Source organism: Neolamprologus multifasciatus, chromosome 17, assembly GCF_963576455.1.
Source record: "Neolamprologus multifasciatus chromosome 17, fNeoMul1.2, whole genome shotgun sequence".
Taxonomy (NCBI): Eukaryota; Metazoa; Chordata; class Actinopteri; order Cichliformes; family Cichlidae; genus Neolamprologus; species Neolamprologus multifasciatus.
This window is the reverse complement of record NC_140455.1, coordinates 6,539,789-6,556,135: the sequence shown is the minus strand read 5'-3', so window position 1 is coordinate 6,556,135 and position 16,347 is coordinate 6,539,789. Positions and strand designations below refer to the sequence as shown.

General features: G+C 42.9%; 1 protein-coding gene across 3 annotated transcripts in view; it reads left to right on the top strand.

Moving 5' to 3' along the window:
* Positions 1 to 15,591, top strand: part of lrp8 (low density lipoprotein receptor-related protein 8, apolipoprotein e receptor) — a 172,162-nt gene extending 156,571 nt beyond the window's left edge. Inside the window, exons 16-19 of one of the 3 annotated variants that reach the window (XM_085138716.1) lie at positions 34 to 405; positions 4,632 to 4,700; positions 7,237 to 7,427; positions 9,103 to 15,591. In XM_085138716.1, coding sequence (XP_084994842.1) covers positions 34 to 405; positions 4,632 to 4,700; positions 7,237 to 7,427; positions 9,103 to 9,141 — 671 coding nt within the window. In that variant the 3' untranslated portion in view covers positions 9,142 to 15,591. Of the gene's footprint in view, positions 1 to 33; positions 406 to 4,631; positions 4,701 to 7,236 lie in introns of all 3 variants that reach the window. The other 2 variants (XM_085138715.1, XM_085138714.1) reach the window with 2 other exon arrangements.
* The last annotated feature ends 756 nt before the right edge of the window (positions 15,592 to 16,347 follow it).

Genomic DNA, 16,347 nt, shown 5'->3' with positions numbered 1-16,347 from the left:
TCAAATCCTACTGGTTGTTTTTCTGTTGCGCAGTTCGACCCCGAACAACCACGACAGCTGCCCCCACCACAACCACAACTTCCACGACGACCACCACAACAAGCACAACAACAACAACTCCCACAACCGTTGCCACGACCACAGCGCCCACTACCACCACCACCAGCACCACCTCTGCTACTACCACATTACCACCCACAGCCAGGACTACAACACCAGCCCCTCCTCAGACCACCAGGAGCGGCAGAATCACAGAGCACCCTCGGACTCCCGCCGCTACCAGTACAGAGACGACCAGTTTGAGCAGCACTAGTCAGAAGTCCACGTCCACGCACACACCCTTATTGGCTGCCGTGGCTCCCAACAGCATTCAGAAAGAGAGCAATGCCAACCTCTCCCACAGAGGTAAGTGACATGATGACAGGAATGTGGATGTGTGTAAAGCGAGTGTACTGCGTGTTTTCTTCTGCTCTGCTACCATCACTGCTGTTACCACCCAACATTAAATCAGCAGGAAGCTAAAAACCAATACTTTTATCCCTCCTTTCTCTAGCTTCTCCTCCCCTCCACTTTTTCCTCTGATCATTTGCTTTACTGGCCCTACGACCTCCTCCTCTATTCCTTTTCTCATCTGCTCACACACCCGTCCGAACGCTCCACAGGCCTGCACAATGTCTCGGTCTGCTTACTGTTGATCCCTCGCGACCAGCGTCTTAACAGAGGTGTCAGAGCTAAGAAATGACAGTCCCCTCCATTCTCGCATAAAACTACTCATCACTCATCCTCACTTTCTGACAGCCTCTCTCTTACTCTCTTTGTCTTTATCTCTGTCTTGGTCTCTCCCTCTGTACCTCTCTCCCCTTCTCGCTTTAGCTCTCGCTCGCTCTCTTTCTATAACTGGCAGTGTTCTTCCCTCTCGCGCCAATCACGCTTCACTGGCTCGCAAGAAAAATACCACTTTGCAGCCCAGACAAACAGTGACAGCAGACTAACAGCCGTAACAATGGTTTACAAAGCCACGGTAAGACTTAAATTGTACTTGGAAGCGGACGAGAATCCTTGATAGCACCACGCAGCAAAATTGATGAAGCCACCAAATTGTGTGTGTGCTTGTTTTCAGAGATCAGTATTTTCCAGCAGTTGTTTTGAAAGTCTTCTTAGCTTTTTTACTGCATGGCGATATTAAATTGAGACAGTCAACCTGCCGAGGCAGCTTTTTATTATGTCTTTTGTTTCTAAGAAAATGAAAAAGGTTGCCTTTTTAATACTGACTCTTTAGATGACTATATATTTATGTCAGATAATGGGTCTGTGCACTATTTAAATGCCCTAAAAGGAAGATTAACACTAAAACACTTATTGTAATACTTGTATATCTTTATGTCATTCTAACAAATAATTTAGAGGAGAGAAAAAAAGAATTAAAAGAGCAGGTGTTGAGGATGAAAAAAAGATGTACAGATGGAGAGAAGCAGGGAAAGATGATGAAAGTTTTAAGTGGGAGTTGGAGGACAGGGAAATGAATGAGAAACGGAGCAAGGAGTAAAAGGAAGGAATGTTAAATGAAAAAGACAAAACGTGCAGTGTGAGACAGTAAAGGGGCCACAGAGAACGAAGAGTGAACAGAGAGCGAAAAAGAACATGACAGTCCAGCACTTTAACGGGGAGGATGGGAGTTGTAGATGACACACTGTTGGGAGGAAAGGCGGCATTTACATGGATATGAAACGACGGGATGGAAAAAGAGGCAGGAGAGAAAGTGATTTTCTGGGAATTAAAGAGGTTGCCTGCTGTATTACTTTAGGGGTCGCGGTACTTCAGAGTTACTAAGAGGCAAGAGGCACGTTTCTTCCGGTCTCTGAAGTTGTCAGCCCTCCTCAGCACACCACAAGTGCTCCAGATGAGAGGTGGAGCAGACACGGATGAGAAAAATGGGGCATGAACAAGACGAGTCTCCAAACCCACGGGCCATGTGTTATAATTTTCAACTCGGTGCACACTGTCAAGTTTGCCGGCATCAGCTGTTACACATGTGCGCTGCTGTGGGGAGGGAGGGAGGGAGGGCATGGTGGGGCGAGGGAGAACCAGGAGTCTGATTGGGGAGGGCAACGATTAAACACAGCTGGTAACCAATGTTTTCTTTTGATATCGGTAGTAATTTTGCACATCTTTCAGCGACATTAAAGAAAATTAATTTCAAGATTTTGGAAAAAAGAAAAGAAAAAACAGACGTGTGACAGATACGAAAGAGTCTGTAGAAGCCATGATGCTGCCCGTAACATCGTCCAGCATGACAGGTTTGGTGGCGGGTCAGTGGTCTGGGGGGCACAGACCTCTACAGGCTAGGCAATGGCACCCTGACTGCTATTAGCTCCCAGGATGAAATCCTTGGACCCAATGTCAGACCCTACACTGGTGCACTTGTTCCTGGGTTCCTTCTGGTGTGCAACAATGCCTGACCTCATGTGATAAAAGTGTGCAGGCAGTTCCAAATCCACTAAAAGACCTCTGGGATGTTATGTTTCGGTTCATCCGATCCTGTATGGTCACACCTCAGACTGTCCAGGAGTTCAGTGAAGCCCTGGTTCAGATCTCCCAGGACACCATCCGTCGTCCTGTTACGAGTGTGCCCCATCTTGGTCAGGGATATGTACATGCACATACCATTTTGAGATGCTGCAATGAAATTTCCACAAAACAGACTAGCATGCTGCATCATTTTTCACTTTGATTTTCAGGGTCTCTTCGAATTCAGCCGTCTGTGGGTTGATCGTTTTCATTTCGATGTGGCATCTTCTCATTCCTAACACATTACCCAGTCCATATCAGTACAGATATTCAGCTCCCCCCCCCCCCCCCCCCCCCATTGAGATCTGATGTGTTTTTAAAGCATATTTTTGAGCAGTATATTTAAGATATACTGGGCAGGGCACTTTGTCACGCTTGCAATTAGTGCAAAATGCTGCGGCACGATTTTTAACTGGCAGAAGAAAATTTGATCACATCACTCCGATTTTGGCCTCTTTACACTGGCTTCCAATTGAATTCAGGATCCGTTTTAAAGTCCTTTTATTGGTTTTTAAATCTCTAAATGGTCTGGCACCTGTTTATTTGTCTGATTTGTTGAAGCCCCACGTCCCCACTCGTTCCCTTCGGTCAGCTGAGCAGTTGCTGCTTTCGGTCCCAAAGTCACGGCTGAAACTTAGAGGAGACCGAGCGTTCTCTGTTGCTGCGCCGATGCTTTGGAATAACCTTCCTCTCCATATTAGACAGGCTACATCAGTGCCAGTTTTTAAGTCTTTATTAAAAACCTATTTTTATTCCCTGGCTTTTAACTCTGTGGGTAACTGATATTTTTATTTTATTTTTTTTGGTTGCCTGGTTTTATTACTATGTACATATTAGTATTGTACAGCACTTTGGTCTACCAGGTGTGTTTTTAAAGTGCTATATAAATAAATAAATGATGATGATGAAGATATACTGTTTTATTAATCATTGTGAATTGTACTGGATATAGCATTCTAACCCTGACAGTTATAATTAAATAATAAGTTGCAGTAAACGTTTTGATATTAAAATCTCTCCAGTAAGAATGACCCTCATGAAATTGAGACTTTTGTCCCCTTTTCTTCTTCTTCTCCCTTTCTCAGTGCCCTCCCTTTCCAGAACAGCCTTCTTCCAGAGCAGTTTCTTTAATGAGATTCAGTTAATCTGCCTTTTTGAGTCTTACTGTAGGACCCATTGGACGTCACTCACACTTAAGAAAAGCCAAAATTCGCTTCTGCTGACTCAGAACTCGCTGTCTGAAGTCGCTTCACCTTTTGTGGCTCTCGCGTGTGCGCACGTGTGTGCATTTCTCTGCATTTCATTCACTATATGATTTCATTTATGAAGAATAATGTGCGTCTGCATTGTCTGTCACATCCATCACATGCCATCTGTCTCTTTTTGCCAGCCATAGAACTGGAACAGTCACTTTGTCGAATGAGCCAATCAGTATGCAGGGCCAGCACTGTGCTCTCTTGTGTTAATCTTCCTTACCAGACTTCATTATAGCCATCTGATCACACTTTTGGCTAACAGCTAGCCTGCTGCTAATACTAGGGTTGGGGGCGAGATTAATGTCAAAAGCTCCCCCGCCGACCTGTTGGGGTGAGAGCTGAAGGGGAGTAAGGATGCAAAGCATGTCCAGAATAAATGTCTTCTGCATTGCATTGTGACACAGTTTTGAAACGTCTCGTAGAAAAAGAATGGAGTAATGCGAGATCATGTGCTCGTTGCTTATATTCATACAAATTCTGATGCATTGGTTTCTGGAAAGGCATTTGTTCCTTCGTGTATTAAAAGGCATCTCACTGCATTTTTATGCCATCCCTGTGTGATTCATTGGCTTTTTCATTTACACATGCTGCTGGGGAAGACAAAGTCAGCAGTCCAAACTGAAATCAGATGGATTCTCTGCCCTTATATTATGCAAATATCCTTTTCCAGCCTTTCTTTTGATGCTCCCATGTTGAAATCTCTCTTTCTCTCTAGGAGGGCACTTGGTGGGGGTTGAAGCAAAACTTTTTCTTGGTTTGATTCTCTTTTTTTTCTCTCTCTGTCTTCCTTCTTTCTGTTCGTCTCAGCTGCGAGTGATCACTACCTCATAGGTAACAACATCACAGTAGCTGTTCTGGGGATAGTCATTCCTATCGGTGAGTACTGTTGACTTCCCTCACTGTGTTGTCTTTGCTTTCTGCTTGCCTGCCTCTCCCTCCTCGCTCCTTCAAGTCTGCTTAACTGCATGTTGCGTGCGTTTTGTTTTTAATGTGTGTGCGTGTGAGTATGAGGTTATGTGTTTGTGTGCGTGTGCTGGGAGGGATGTTTGCGTTTCCACCTGGCAGATTAAATCTAAAACATTCTCATTAAAATAATAACAATTCAACACATTATATCTGGTTCAATGGTGAGATTCGGGCATAAAATTGTATCGCATCTATTGAGAAAATGTACTGAGGTATGGTATTATCCAGCAATATCCTCGTGGCCTATGGCTAGAAAAAGCCATTACATGGAAGTGAGCCCCTCTGTCAGTAAACGGCCAGCCCGCTGTAATATGCACATTATGTCATTATTAATGACATTTGAGCGAATGTGAAATTCAATTCAGGTTTTGTCATCACACGACCAGCTGTTAGTACATTTTGCTCATGTTCACCGCTCTGATCAGATCGTATCAATCAGGCCAACGTTCTGACCTATTTCTGTGACCGAGCGGACTAAGAGTGGGTTATACGGCTTTACGGGAGACGAGGGGAGAGAAAAGTGGATTAATGCCATGAAATTGTGTTTTTGGCCTGGAGCAGGAAGCTAATGACCTCAGACATAATGCTGTTGTCTGTTTAGGCAATGAAACATAAAGAGAAAACCATCTACAAAGGCAGAAAAAGGCAATTGTAGTTCTTTCAATCAAACCGGCTTAGAAAAGTTAATCTACTCTATTAGCTCCGATTAAAATGAAAGTCTAATTTTATGGAAATATTTCATACTTTCATGCCCAACTTGACTGGGAAATCAGCTGAATGTGCAAATGGCCTTATAGTGGCAGCATATGCCACTAATTGAGATCTCTTTCATCCCTAATATTAACAAGTTTGATAATTCAGGGGAGCGCTAAAAGATTGTAAAGCTATTTTTTTTTTCTCTTTTCAGTCTCTATAGTTGAAATATCAGCTCATTAAAATAACCCCGGAGACTATTAACCCTTTCCGCTTTATCCTTTTTTTGTCCTTCTCCCATTTATTGCGGCCACAAATCTTTTTTTTTTAGCAGCTTTGAAACGTTAATGTTGGAGGTCCACACGGGCTGGATTTCTGCACCCCAGCTCTCCGCTCATACCCAGTAATGCATGGCACCCACCCACAGCTCCGTAAGGGGAAGCAGCCCAGCAATGATTATCAGTTTTAGCCAAAGACAGGCTGTTTTGCCACTCGCTCATTGGAGATAAATTTTCTAAATGAGAGGAAAGCTGATGGGTTTTTTTGGTTTTTTTCCCTTTAAACCATTGAGCATTTAGAGAAGAACAAAGGAGGAGCTGGGGTTTCCAACCCAGCCACGAAGGAATCTCAAATGTCTATCTAATAAAGTCGCAATTAGACAGGCGTACTGTAGCGTAGGAAAACACATCTATGAATGCAGGCACACATATCCAAACCTCCTTGACTTACCTCTGGTTTGGGTGTTTGCGCTTTCATTATACAAAAACTCTAAAGCATGCACTGTATACACACACACACACACACAGGTCCTTGCAGGGCAGTTATGCTGATATGGTAATGAAAGAGGAGAGACGGCACTTATCTCAAATCCTCCAAATCCCAACCCTTTCCCCGTCTTCTCTCCTCCTCTTACCCTCTTCTTATTCTCCTCCCATAACCCCATCCGGACACTCCAGATATTAATTTTTTGGTGCAATAAAATACAAAATTATAAATCATTGCCCAAAAATCTGTTTTTTGAGCAATGCGCACCAGGATTATATGCTGATGACAATTAAGCGACCTTGTGGGGCTTTTATTCAAAAACAAGGTCGTAATCAGTGTCTTCAGGGCTTGAATGGTTACAGATTTAATATAAAATGCCAGTTTGGTTCAGTGTGCCCACGTGTGTGTGTTGGAATGATGTTTATGTGCATGTGTACCATGCAGACATTTATGTTGCATATTGTGTGTGCATGTTTTTGATGGTTTCGTGACACTGAGGGGGGGATATAATGCAATGAATGATTAGTTCCTCTTTGAAGGCTCATTGTTTCTCTAATAAATGCTTAGATTTTTTTAAATGCAGATACAGAAGACATATGGGGGATGAAACATAAAAAGCTCAGCCCACTAAATTTATAGAAACAGATGCATAAAGTGCCACCAGTTTTTCTAACAGTTTCAGAAAAGTAGACTGCTTCCCCTTCGGGTTCATCTCCTTGTGCACCTCTGGACGTTTTCCAGGAGGCGAATATTTCCATGTTTTTTTTGTTGTTGTTTGTTTTGTTTTGTTTTTAAAATTTTTGAGAAGCTGTTATGCAAACAACATTTTACATCTTTCAAAAACCAAAACTGAAAAATAATGAGCCTTCAGGTGAACAGTGCAACGTGTGTTTTGTGCGTGAGTGCTTAAAGCGCCGCTCTGTGTCCCCCGGGCTGTGTTAACGCTCCCGCCGTGTGTTGTTGTTGTGTGTGTGTTAAACACATGCAGTCCCTATCCTTGCCACAGTGGTCATCGGATTGCTCTGCACCGGCGGATACCTGGTCTGGCGCAACTGGCGGCGCAAGAACACCAAGAGCATGAACTTCGACAACCCGGTGTACCGCAAAACCACAGAGGATGACGATGACGAGATCCACATCGGGCGTCAGAGCGAGTCCATCGGTCACGTCTACCCAGCAGTGAGTGGCAGCCACAGTCAGCCATTCATAGCGCTTCCTCTAGGGGGCGGCGTCACAGACAACAACTCTCACTGGTATTCGGGGGCGCCGATGCTCTCGAACGCTAAGTGAGAGGTACAGCGGAGGAAAGGAAGAGGTGTGAAATATTTGGAAAATGGGAGTTGGCACGAGGGTTTGGAAAAGCCCGTTTTCTTGTACATGTCAGCCTGGTGGAAAGAAAGAACAGGCTCGCACACGTTCACATATCATTTTGTTTCTTTATGTTTTTGAAGTAATTACCGAACACACCTGTCACGCGTACATGTAAACCCTCGACACACATTTCGTTCACCTTCAGCGACCATATTCATGCGATACATCCCTGCTGCCGACCCGCCATCCCATTTATTTGTGCATCGTGTTAGTGTTTTTGGTTGTTGAAGTGAGTGATCCCCATTTCCTGACAAAACCGTTGTGCACAGGCAAAGCATTATTCCTTTGCTTCAGAAACATTCAGCAGCCAAGAAATCATGATTAGTGCAGATGAGATGCAAAAAAGAGGTGAAAGAGGAGTCGCACTGCTCACGAATAAATTGGACATGTAGAGTAGATAGTTGCATCATAGCATTGAACTAATGCGATTTTGTTTTGAGGTCACCCAAAATTTGAAAAAGGGAGCACAAATCAGGATGAAGGACTCTCTCGAAATACAATTTATCTTGCAGAAACCATAAATCTCAGCAACGCAATCTCAGGATTACCCTGATGACTTCCCACTGATGTATATGCAGTTTTAAAAGTCACTGGAAGCGGCATTTTCTACAAACCCTGGACACAGCGGCAGCTGCAACACGTAGCAGTAAAGTAAAATGCCCTTATATCCAGTCATTAGGAGTTTATGACATTTACCGAATGTGCTTCTTGTTTTGGGTGTCAGAGAGCAAGTGGCGAAGGGCAGCCAAAAAGGATAAAGGAGGGAGGGCGAGACGGGAGTCTAGCGCTTTGATCTGTTGGCATGGTAACACAGATTTCTTTGTGTCACCCCGGAGAGAAAGAAGGCAAAGAATTCTGGGTATCACTGGCATGATGACAGGCGGGAAGCACGCTCAGACAGACACTGAAACAGGTGCACGACTGAGTCATATTAAGATTCAAGGTCGAAGTAACAACCTACCCTCGCCGAACGAGAGAGGGGACTTTACTCCTTCTCTCTCGTTTTCCCAGTTTTATTACAAACATTTGTACAAATCTTATGTATTGCCTTTTATCTCTTTAGTGGTTTTCTTCCTCTTCTTTTCTCTTCCTAACTTTTTCTTGCCCTTTGTCTCAGTGTGGCTGCTCAGGCAGCCAGAGGAATCAGGCTTGCATTATGTGGGCCAGACTTTCCCAACCGTAGGCAGGCAGCCTGCATTCCTCGCCACAAGCAGCCAGGGAAGGAGGGGACAAACAAGGCGTTGGGGGGGCTGAATTGGAAAGAAACGAAGACGAAGGTCGGGGAGAGGAGGCAGAATAGTGAGAGGGCATCACATAACAAAGCTGCCATTTTTCTTCTGGGTTCCACCTAGACTGGAATCTTGTCTCCCTTTCTCCTCTTTTTCCACTGAGCCTCTCTGTTTTCATTCCCCGCTGTTCTATCTCACTTCTTTCTCCTTAACCAGCCTGCTGTGGTAACGGTCTTTTTATCTGCTGTTTGCAGCGCGTGGCACTCAGTCTGGAGGATGATGGCTATCCCTGAGGGAGGAGGGGGATGCAGCCTGCACCCCTGCGCTCCCATCCTGGCCCCCTCCTCTCACCACAGCCTCTAGACCACTACAATGAGGCCAGTACAACGCAGAGGAGAAAAGAAAAGGAGACCTCATTTTGCCTCCCCGTTTTTAAAGAGCAGGGATGACATGTACACCTGTTAAATCCCACCTCCATCTCCTACCGTCTCCACTGGAGTAACACTACTACCATTATTAGCTACTACTACTACTAGTTTAGTAGCCTCTGCTCCACTCCTCTCTTCTCTCTGCCTCTTGTTAGCACCAGTGCTGCTCAAAATGCTGCTTGATGATGATATTGTCCATACTAACCTCATTCAGCTGTCTCAGTGCACTTTGTAAATAAACGGATTTCTGGCTGCCGTGCAAGCAGGAGAAGGCGGCATGCATCATTTAAAATTCCTCGTGCTTTCACTGTATTTATTTCTGTTGCGTTTGCTGTTGTAAATATGTGACCAGCACCTCTCAGTGCACAGCACGAAAGACAAGTTTGGAAGGATGGTGCAGTACAGTGGCAAGCAAGGACGCTGTATTTCTTCATTGTCATGTAAGGAGACCTTTTTTAAGGGGTTTGTTGCAGGGAGGGTGTCATCATTTTTCACACCTAGTCCCTCAGATTTGCCCTTTCACTTACTGTAAAGCTAAATATAGCCAAGGAGAGGAAAACTGATGGGGTCGTCTGTACATTTAGAGGTGATTTTGGGGATAAAGGAGACTTTCTTTCTTTTTTTTTCCTTTGCAATTGGAGGGTTTGTGCTACCAGAGGGTAGTGCCTCAAGGCTTAAAGCAGCAGGGTAGAAAGGCAAAGGATTATGGGTAATCCCCTCTCCTCTGCCATCAGAGGTATGCATACAGTCAATAATGAACTTGGGATTGTTTTCCTGTTTGCACTGAGTAGCAAGAATCCCACATGTGTTTCTGAGTCTTCATTTGCGTCTGCCAGCGTCAATATTCTAGCAGCGAGAACATATTCTTTTGAATTGATGCAGGGAATTGGATGTTAAATAGTTGCTTAGTGATCGGATTTAAAAACATGTAAGTGCATGCTGCCCTTGCTGTATAGGAATCCTGGAGGAAATGAAGAGCGAGATGACAAGCAAGAAAACACAGAGGTGTTTGACTTTGAGTGACCCCATAAACATCAGTCCCAGCTGGGTTTTTTTTGTTTGTTTGTTTTTTGGGATGAGGTGGGGTGGGGGGGGGTGGGGGGGGCGCTACCTTTACTCCCCCTTTTTAACAATGCAGCTGTGTGTTTTCTGGATGTGATGCTGTATTTCTTATGTCTGTCACTGTCTCTGTGCGGTGCACAGATGAGTAACACACCGAGGCCAACTGAGCTGAGCGGCGATTTGAAAAATGGGACCTGATCTTCCTTGGCTTGCTTCGAACCAGCTTCCAGCCTATTGAATCAGTTGCGATTCATGCCAATGAATATTGTAATAATTGCTCATCTTGTGCTGGAATAGGGAATCACTAGAGGCCGCGATGACAGAATAGTAGAACTGTTACAAGTAGTCGAGGCAAATTGCCAGCGTTCTTATTCAGGACATCATTTAGTGTCCTAATTGAAAATTTGACAGTTTTAAGCACAGTTAAAACACATTATATACTCTGTAAGGCAGTTTTGGATGGTCTAAACTATAAGTACATGAAACACTCGTCTTCTTGCCTAATGAATCTGATCAATGCTGCATTTAAGATCCTACATATTGGACTAGTAAATCCAATATGACTAAATAACACACACACACACACACAAAGGTTCCCAATGCAAATGTTAAAGTCTTCCATCCTAGACTCAGTACGGTCTCAGATTATGTATTCATGCAACAGTTGATTAATGACGGTTATTATTCATGGATTTCACTATTTCTTGGAAGGCTTAGCTTCAGCGTAAGAAGCTCAGATAACCACGAGGGAGGAACAGAAAGGCAAGGAAAACAAAGATGAAAGGTGGTGTAGGGCTTGACTGCCAGAATTTATACACCGCCATATGTGAGCAGGTTTGTACTTGGAAGATGAACGGTGGGTCGTTTGTTTTCCCGGATTTCTGCCAGTGTTGGCATCGCCGTATTCTGACAGTCAGCTCCTCTCGCCTCCCTCGAAAGGATGGCACTCTCTCCTCTCAGTTTATGAAGCACAGTGGGTGATTTGTATGAACTGTGTGTGACAAGTAGCAAGCCAGACAGGTAAATTGTAGTCCTCTCCAGCAGCGCGCTCCCCCTACACCCATCTAACGGAGGAGGATTGAGCGCTAGGGGGAGGCCATCTCCCTTCATCTTCACCTTGTACAGATGAAGCAAAATGTAATGCACTGCACAGTGGGGAAGATTGGGACTCCACTCAGCATGACGTTAGACTGGTTTGTTAGTTTCCACCAGTGACTGCTTTTTAGGCCTTTAAGAATTGACATATATTGAACAGATTTGATGAAACACTGAAAACGATGTAGATTAGCCACTGGAGTTTTTATGCGTATAGGATCCAGTTCCCAAAGGAGAGATTAGGTAGTGATGGAAAAAATCTGGATGTAAGATATCTTTGTGAATTTAAAATTAAATAAATCACAGCTCCCTGAGCTGAGTCAGCTCTGCGTGCCAACACTTTCCTTCATGTCCATGTTTGCTTCAGGTCTAATCGAGTTCCATGCTGGAGGTGGGGGGTGGGGGGGTGGGGGGGGGGTGCAGGTAGGAGAATAAATTGCTTATTTATTGAGGTGTAGGAAACTTATTATGGCTACAGTGTGAAGACAGATTGGCTGGTCCACTGTGTGGTCACCTCAAGAGCATTCGTCTATTCTGAAGGACATTGAAAGAAGCCCAGAACGGTTCTTTGTCTGTAACTATTCAAGGTAGTAATTGTAGTGGCAATGGAGGGCTTACTGTGACCATAGGCTCTCTAGACATCTGCTTCACTGTTGTTCAATATTTACAAGACTATTAAGGGACTAACCACTGGTGTGATGTCAGCTATATCAGCTTTTTTCCTCTAGGTCAGATAAGCTTAGAGTGCACTGGGTCACTATTTGTTTTTTAGTTCAGTGTTGATCTAGTAATCACTGCTTTAGAGAACAAAGTGCAACATTATAAACAATACTGTGAGTTCTTTAACACTTAATGGGGAAATATACTGCACTAAAATGAACTTTTTCCTTGTAGACTGTGTTTACTCAATTGAAAATGTTGATGTACGTCTAAAAATGTCTCGCTAGTAAACTTGAAATCTTTGAGAAAAATGAGTTAATTAAATGAGTTGGTCTTGGCATTGTTGTGTTGTATGGATTTCTGAGTTACTGGAACTCACTACCTTTTGTTGAAGGAAGAAAACAGGGTACATTTGTTCTGGTGAAGTGAACGCTTTGCTATTTTACTTTTAACACAGAATCAATGCTGTCACCTAGAAATGACATTTATATGGTACTTAATTGACCCTGTGCACGAGAAAATGCTAACTTCCTGGTTTGAGACCGGATGTGGGGTTGTACATTTCCGGTAGCTTTACTTTGCGGTCAATCGCTACTGCGAAGATATACTCCAAAATTGATGTCCAAAACTCGAAAACGGAACGATCGCGTTAAGTTACAAAGAGGAGAAGGTGGGAACACTCACCACTGTTGTGTCATAAAAATCTAATGATCAATTTTGACGTTTAAAGAGTTTAGATCGATCAGTTGTTTACATCATTAAACACAAGCAGAACTGCATCACCCCATGCAGAAGACACATCGTCCACATTCAGAAGCACATCTCTGTATAGTGACTGGTCTTATGATTTAAACAGGCAAATGTTCAGCATTCAAACTACAGGTGAACAATAGTCAAACCAGATGTTTCCCCGTTATGTCGATATCAGCTAGTCAAGTACACACCTACACAGCATGTTAACAAACCGTGAAAAAAAGCCACACAAAAAATTAATGATTGCTGGTAACGGTTTCTATACATTAGTATTTACGAAGGGTATGTTGTGACTTACCCTCAAAATTACAGCGGTCCCTCGCTATAACGCGGTTCACCTTTCACCTCGCTGTTTCGCAGATTTTTTAGTGCAAGTTTGCATGCTTTTTTACGTCCTGCGTCCTGATCGCTGCAGACGATCTCCTCCGTCTCTCCTGTACAGTACAGAATCGCTGCATCTATCGCTAGCAGTGTGACTCTGAAGTGCAGTGCTGTATGTCCACGATGTACACGAAACGTTTTGCACCGTCAAAAAATAAAATTGGCTACTTGATTTCACCTATCGCTGGTTATTTTTAGAACATAACACCCGCATAAACGAGGGACAGCTGAGAAATATAACATTTGAATCCATTTTCTCTTTTCCCCTGAGGCGTGGGGGAAAAATATCGACAAGTCGATGAACATCATTTACAGATATATTGGGTAAATGCCCGAGACATCTATAGAAATGTAAATCGCCGCTTTATTTATTTATTTGCTTAACTTGTTTTGGACCGTAAACAGGGCGCGAATAGGACACCGGAAACAAAGCTCCCCACAGGAGTTTCCGCACCGGAAGTAGCATATGCTAACGTGCACATAGTCAATACTAAAATGTTATCTGAAAGGCCGATTTTATTGGTTGATGTTGCATAGTTTGTCCACTAGAGGGCGCGTCGCAACTTCTCTGTTGGCGGTAACAACCAGCAGATCCAAACAACATCAGGCAGTGTGTAAATGAGTAAACAACTACATATCAGCTGATATGAGTTTATCAAATTTAAATCAGCAATTTTGACTATTGGTTTTAAGAATTCTATATCGTTCAGACGCTTGTAGATGCTAGCTTGTTTTGTCTTTTTGTTTTGTTTGTCTTTGAAGGAGAATACATTATGCTTATATACCACGCCCAACCAGAATTGGCAATCAGATGTTGAAGGTGAACAGATGGCATACAAAACAACAGAAGAGCTATTTTCCTTTCTGTTTTAGAGCTTGACTGCTGCTCAAACAGCTCTCACCTACAGTCCAAATAGAAACCAGAGCTAATATTTACATATATCATATCAGAACTATATAAAAGGACTAATATGGTCCCTTTATATGTATAGACGCCTACAGCTGTTACATATAAAATGTGTTGCTAGAGACTGTGTTTTGCTTCAGTGTAGTTTCTAGGTGACAGGATTGAAATGAATATAAGTTGTTATTTTAACTATGTAGAATGCATACTGTTTACACCAGCAAAAGCATATCTATAGGCATATTTATAATATTTAACTCCTTGATATTTAACTCTATTTAACTCGTTCACTGATTGAGAAAACAAATATTCAGAACAATCCTAATGGACACCTTAAGTGCATAAACTGTGCAAATTGTTACTAAATCGAGGGAGGAAGTTGTTGCTTGTTATCAGCGTAAATAGTAAATACTAACAGTCCTGATAACCCCGATACAGTCTTCCTGATCTGTGCTCTCCATTTTGCTTGTCTTTTCCTTTTCTGAGCAGAGACCTTACGTTGCTTTAACCACAATGCTCTTCTCACATCGCTCCACCACTTCATCTCCTCGAGCACTGTATCAAATGTAATTCCAACTGTGAGTTTTAAAGTGTTTCTTTGGCTGTCGCACTGTTGAATTTTAGCTTCGAGGGCAAAGTCCACGCTGTTGTTTCTGTGCACTCTCATTCGCTTGCAACCCTCTCATCTTCATCTCGCCCATGAACATCTTTCCTTTGGCAAGGGCTCTCAGTCTTTGGGTAGACAGGCACACAGCGGAGGAATTAAAGAAAAAGAAAACACTGGAGGAAATAACCTGAAACAACAACAAAAATAATAAGGAAATCCCCAGAGATAGAAAGAAAAATGTGAACCAGCAAACCGGTGAACAATCACACTCAGCTTGGAGAAGCGGCCTCCCCCTTGAGCTACAGTTTTGGACTGTGGAAGGAACCCTCAGTGACTCTACTTGGATGGCACTTAGCTTTTGTTGACCCAGTGACTTTCCTCGATACACTGACTCCTCTTTTTGTTATGTGGGGAGGTTTTTTTTGGACTGTGTAAGTGAGTTGTAGTTGTTGCTCTCCTCCTTTCTCTGTCTCTCCCTCTCTATCTCCTCACCAGACTATTTCTAGTTTCATGTGTAATCTACTTGATGTTTGATTACTTGAAGGGGCAGCGTTCAGTTGCCTAGATTTTTTGAGCACTCTGTGTAAAATGAAGGCTTTCGGGAAAGAAGGTGATCTTTGTGTAAATCTTTTCATGGCTCGGGATGATGATGATGATGATGATATGTACAGGGGGAACGTTTTGATACGTTTTTATGGTCCTTCCACAGTCAAACATGATGAAGAAATTGAAAGAAAATCTAAGGCTCCAGATTTTTTTTTTTTTTTTGCAAAACTGTCCACCTACATTTTCTCAGAAATCTTGCTAATATGTCTTTGTCTGCAAGGAAAGATAAAAAAAAGAAAAGGAAAAATACCATTCGGGCCTCTAACCATTCCTCAGCCATTTTTTTCTTTATGCTGTTTGTTGCACAAAACTTTTCAAAAAGCCTTCTGCACTGTGTAAAGAAATAACGTTCTTTGTAAGGGAGGAAATAAAAGTGTGGTGGGGTTGGGGCTCGAGGGGGGTGTCCAGTGGTACAGTCCAGTGGTTTTGAATCCTGACTTGTAAATAATACGTTTTCATACTGCAGAAATCTTTTGATAATGTTTTAAATGTATCTGTAAAAACAACAACAGCGGCAAAAAAAAAACGGAGAAAAAAGATGTACATAAACTTCTGGGGTAAAAGGAGTGTAGACGATATATGAATTTATTTGTACACACGAGCACTGGATTTCTTTACTACTTGATTGTAACTAAAATTTAATAATCTGCCAAAGTGTTCCTATTTTACTTTCGCTTCCATTTGTTCGTTTCTGTTTTACTTTCCTGCTTTTTAACAGCAATGCGGATTTTTAGAGTTTCTACTGTATTTAATTCTGTTTAAATTTAATTCGTCTTCTGTTAGGTTTTTTTTTGGGGGGGGTGTAGTTGTTGGGTTTTTTTGTTGTTGTTTTTTTTAAGTGGGGCTGGGGAAAAAAAGGAGGAGGAATCATTTTAATTTATTGGTGCCTTGTTTTGTGCTCCTGTACACTTCTACTCTGTTTTTCTGTCTTCTGTGTCTGTTTGAGGGAGGGAGGGGGGGGGGTGCAGGGTGGTTAACTGGGGCGGGTTGTTGAGGGGGGGAG